The sequence below is a fragment of the Carassius auratus genome, unplaced genomic scaffold, assembly GCF_003368295.1.
Source record: "Carassius auratus strain Wakin unplaced genomic scaffold, ASM336829v1 scaf_tig00025653, whole genome shotgun sequence".
Lineage (NCBI taxonomy): Eukaryota > Metazoa > Chordata > Actinopteri > Cypriniformes > Cyprinidae > Carassius > Carassius auratus.
This window is the reverse complement of record NW_020525441.1, coordinates 70,001-75,000: the sequence shown is the minus strand read 5'-3', so window position 1 is coordinate 75,000 and position 5,000 is coordinate 70,001. Positions and strand designations below refer to the sequence as shown.

General features: G+C 40.5%; 1 protein-coding gene across 4 annotated transcripts in view; it reads right to left on the bottom strand.

Moving 5' to 3' along the window:
- The window catches only part of LOC113078382 (cGMP-dependent 3',5'-cyclic phosphodiesterase-like), an 83,352-nt gene that overhangs the window by 26,231 nt on the left and 52,121 nt on the right, over positions 1-5,000 (bottom strand). For all 4 annotated transcript variants that reach the window (XM_026250708.1, XM_026250710.1, XM_026250707.1 and 1 more), the window contains one exon: positions 2,899-2,987. In XM_026250708.1, coding sequence (XP_026106493.1) covers positions 2,899-2,987 — 89 coding nt within the window. The remainder of the gene's footprint in view (positions 1-2,898; positions 2,988-5,000) is intronic.

The window sequence follows — 5,000 nt, the reverse complement described above, 5'->3', positions numbered from 1 at the left end:
CTAATCTTACAATCAAAGCTCTCCCATTTCACATCAAACGAGACGCAGCCACAGAACAGACCCTTAAACACAGAGACAAGACCCTGGACAAACACACACACGCCGTGCTGCTTTGGGAAATATACACTGTGTTATGAAGAGTTTGTTACATGAAATGAGAACTAATACACTTTTTAAAATAAAATTAAAATAGATAGGCATAAATTAAATTAAATATGAATACAAAGAAAATTGAAATGTGTGTGTGAGTGTGTATGTGCGTGTGTCGGTGTGTGTGCTTGCGTGTGTGTGTCTGTGTGTGAGTGTGTGAGTTAGTGAGTGTGTCTGTGTGTGTGTGTGTGTGTGTGTGTGTATGTGTGTCTGCTTGCGTGCATGTGTATGTGAATGTGTGTGTGAGTGAGTGTGTGTGTGTGTCTGTGTGTTTGAGTGTGTGTGTGTGTGTGTGTGTGCTTGTGTGCATGTGTATGTGTGTGTGAGTGAGCATGTGTGTCTGTGTGTGTGTCAGTGTGTGTGTATGTGTGTGTGCTTGTGTGCATGTTTGTGAGTGTGTGTGTGTATGCGCGTGCATGCGTATATGTGCCTGTGTGCGTGAGTGAGTGTGTGTGTCTGTGTGTGTGAGTGTGTGTGTCTGTGTGTTTGAGTGTGTGTTTCAGTGTGTGTGTATGTGCGTGCGTGCTTGCGTGCATATTTGTGAGTGTGTGTCTGTGTGTGTGTGTGTGTGTGTGTGTGTGTGTGTGTGAGTGAGTGAGTGTGTGTGTCTGTGTGTGTGTGTGTGTGTGTGTGTGTGTGTCTGTGTGTTTGAGTGTGTGTGTGAGTGTGTGTGTCTGTGTGTTTGAGTGTGTGTTTCAGTGTGTGTGTGTGTGCGTGTGTGTGTGTGTGTGTGTGTGTGTGTCTGTGTGTTTGAGTGTGTGTGTGAGTGTGTGTGTCTGTGTGTTTGAGTGTGTGTTTCAGTGTGTGTGTATGTGCGTGCGTGCATGTTTGTGAGTGTGTGTGTGTGCATGAGTGTATGTGTCTGTTTGTGTGTGTGTGTGTCTTTATGCTCAGTCAGTGCTCTAATGTAGATCTGATTTTTCTCATGCTAATGTCTGATGAAAGGGTTTCTGTGTTTCTGGTAAATGGCTTTACTCCACACACACCTGCACACGTCTAATGGCATTCAGGTGTCCACAGCTCTATTCTCTCGCGCCGCTCTTTTGTTTCTGACCTGTAGCTCTGATCAATGAGGGCTAAACCGCTTTCTATCTCTCTGAGCGTAACTGCGCCCAGAATAACCACAATCAAAGGATTCGCCTCTTTCAGGCGAGCTATTATCGCACAACAACAGACGCATTTCAATGTGCTTCCGGTGCCATGTGTGTGTGTGTGTGTGTGTGTGTGCTGAATAATGAGCAGATATTGTGTGTGTGAATCAAATAATCCCCGAGATGACAGAATGCACATAGAGTTTCAATTCTACACTCTTATAGGGATTTTACATTCTGATATGTTTAGTTAGTTCAGGTGTTATCTGCAGTGAAGGTAAAGGTAACTCTTTACAATACAGTGCCACTTATATGCATTAATGCATGCTTAACTAATGCACAGATAATCAGATAAAAAGCTCATTAATATTAAATTGTGCAAATGCCATGGATTTTTTTTTTTAACAAGGAAAATCCTTAAAATTTTCATACACAAATGCCAATGCTCCCAGATGCATCCAACCCTTGTGCATGTACAAAAACACAAAAGTGAAGTGCAGATCTGGGCCTTTGTCATGCATCATGCAGAAACACTCCTAACATCAAAGATTTCTGTCTGTGTGTGTGTGTGTGTGTGTGTGTGTGTGAGTGGGGGGGCAGCTCAGGAATGTCACTGAGAGGGTCAAAGCAAGCCTTTTCTCCAAGCTAGCAATTGCTGAAGAGCATCTGTTTATCTACAGAAATGCAGAGAGACTCTATTAAAGCTCCCAGGTGTCATTTCTGTGAGCAGCTCCGGCTAAAATAACCACACTTTTACATTTTCAGTAGAAACATGAGTCATGTTTGACAATTGCAAAACTTACTGAGCTGAACCGTCACGAAAATGTCATTGTGTGGCTGATTCGGGCTAATAAGTTACAGTTCATTTACAGTCAAACCAGCATTTATTCAGACATCTTCAACATTTCTTACATTAAATCACATTTTGTTGGCTATAGTTTAGAAAACGGTGTTAAAATATGAGAAGAACTCAGTTAAACTGCATATGTCAGTGATGTAATGATCAACCGGCTGCCATCAGGAACAACTAGAAATAAAACTGTCAATCACAGCAAGCGGCCAATTAATAAAAGAGGGGGAGGAGTGGGCGGGGCTCACTTCAGAGGGAGGCGGGTGCTGTGGATTTGATTGACAGCTTGACATCAGAGCCATTAGTGGATTGGAAAAGTGAGGTCAGGATGAAAGACAATGATACGCTGGTTTTTAGACGCGCCATTAAAGTTTCTATTGAGCGCGCACACACTTACTCTAAAGGAAAGGCTTCGATTCTTGTCAATCCTGATGTTTTTATGATAGAAACCCACAATCGTATGATATACTGAGAGATACAGGAGCAGAGGTCGCATGTGATTGATGTGTGCCGTTGTTCAAACAGAAGAAAGGAAAGAAACCGCGCTCGATTCTGACATTTCTCACAGCACAGGAATCAGTCGGTTCATCAGGGTTGAGAGCGAAACCCATGACAGCGACTGACACGAGCACAACACAAGAGACTGACACCTATAAACATTTCATCTATAAACATTCGTCTGTGTTATGAAGCCACAGTATATGCACTATAATGTAAACCGGGAACATGAAAGGAATATTGTAAAAGCAGCTCGGCTTTTATTATGACATCCGAACACATTTGATTAGCATAAGCCCCGCCCCTTACCTGAGCTTGCCCTCTGGTGGCACCTCATGGGGCGGATCCTCACATCGCAGCCGAGACTCCGCCTCCAACAGGTACACGAACACACACTCCTGCAAAACACCAGTGAAAGCAGCGTCAGAGTCATTAGTCATGATTTAACATGTGACTTTATTGGCTATCGCGATATATCACGATAATGAATATGCATGATATTACTATCGTTTTTTAGAATACATTTTTTAGAACACTTTTCTCATCAACTGGTCACAATACACAACACATGCTTTCAAATAAACAAGCACAGATGAGAAGTGCATTCACTCTCTAACAGCAGATGGCGCTGATGGAGCAGCAGAAACACAGCTGCGCTACTTTATGAAACATATTTAATTGATTCAAACAGCCATTGCTAAACACTTATCCTTAAACACTTTAGCATCTGAATTTCTCGTTCGAAATTCTTGCACTTTAAAAAATAAATATGACATCACGTTGTGTCAACGACGTTTACACACTGCCTCCGAAACTTTCGTATGTCATAAAAAAATTGTATTGTGTTAACAAATTTTTTTAGTTTTTTGCATCCATAGCAAACATTTTGATACGTTTTTGACAAACCAAACCAAAATCCTGACAAGTCGATCCACTTCATCTCGCAGCACTGTATGACAAAAAAAAGTGTGGAATACAAAAAGATGGAATATAAATATAGGCCTAAATATAGACTTTGAATCTCTGAAGCATTGAAGAGGAGATGGAAATCTTCTTGCTCTCTGTACGCAATCTTAGAAATAGATGGACCAAATATTTCCTGTAAATATAGGTCCATCTAAGAGAGAGGAGAACAAAATTATCCTGATTCAGTGTGCGTGACGCATTTTTAGGATGACAACCCAACACTTTTTTTCCAACTACATTCCAATATGATGATAATACTGTATATCGTGCATTATGGATTCGTTAACCCTGCTAATTTGTCAGAAATGTAAAGGCAAGTTTTCGACAGGATTCCTCAACCTCTGTTCAATGAGCGTCTGCTCGCTGTCTACATAGGCAGCTGTCTTCTGAGGGAGCATGTGAAATCAACCTAATAAGTGAGACTTTATATAGAACCGAACAAAAATGGCTCTTGGTGTGAAACGAACTGAACTCAAATTATTCCAAGTTTGACTTTAATGTGTGGCAAAGCCAATTATACCGTAATGACAAACGTCTATTTTTGCGTCGTTTTTAAGAATTAAATATTTACTCTAAACATTAAAGGCTCATCTTACTTAGTCAGTTTTTATTGTTTCTAGTCAAATTATCTAACAATTCTTATATTAAGATGGATTTATAAACAAACTGAAGTTAGATATTGAGTCTTGTATCCTAAAAAAAACAACTTAATTAAGTGCATTTAAAATTAAATATGAAATAATATGCATTTAAATATTAAATATGTGACGATCGCGGGTAAACAGAAAGAGTGAATGTGCTCCGACGCTCGTGACGCATTATACTGAAGCATCTGAATTTATTGATGAATATTGAAGTCTATTAACTACATGAAAATATGCGTCAATTAAACATGCAATATTTCATAAATACAACAATAAATATGACATAGAAGTGCAAGTGTGTGAGATGCTGTTAGCTCCTGCTTGAGGCATCCTTGATTGTGTGTGTGTGTGTGTGTGTGTGTGTGTGTGTGCGTGTGTTCAGCACTCAAAACACTCCTGAGACTCCAGCAAATGTAACATCAATAAACCCTCCAGGAAAATCTATTTTCTCTCTGAAAAGACGCTCTGAATGCTGATGAAGTCTGGAGCGGTGAATCCGAATGAGTTTTGACCCTGCTGTCTCACCATACACTCATCTGAATGTGATCAGACGGCGATGACTGATTTCTCCACTGTGAAATCAAACCATCATGTGCTTCCCGTGGGTTTGTATTCCAGTGCAGAGATGCACAAACTCCATCTCTTATTGAGCACACGGGGGAAACCTGTTTTATTGACCTGGAGGGAGACGCTGCTCACGTCTGAGTGGTTTTTGTGGAAGAACAAAGGGTGTGTTGAACACAGAAAACATGCTTTTTGAAAACTGCAAACGCTGTATTAGATCTTTGAGAAAAACTAGAT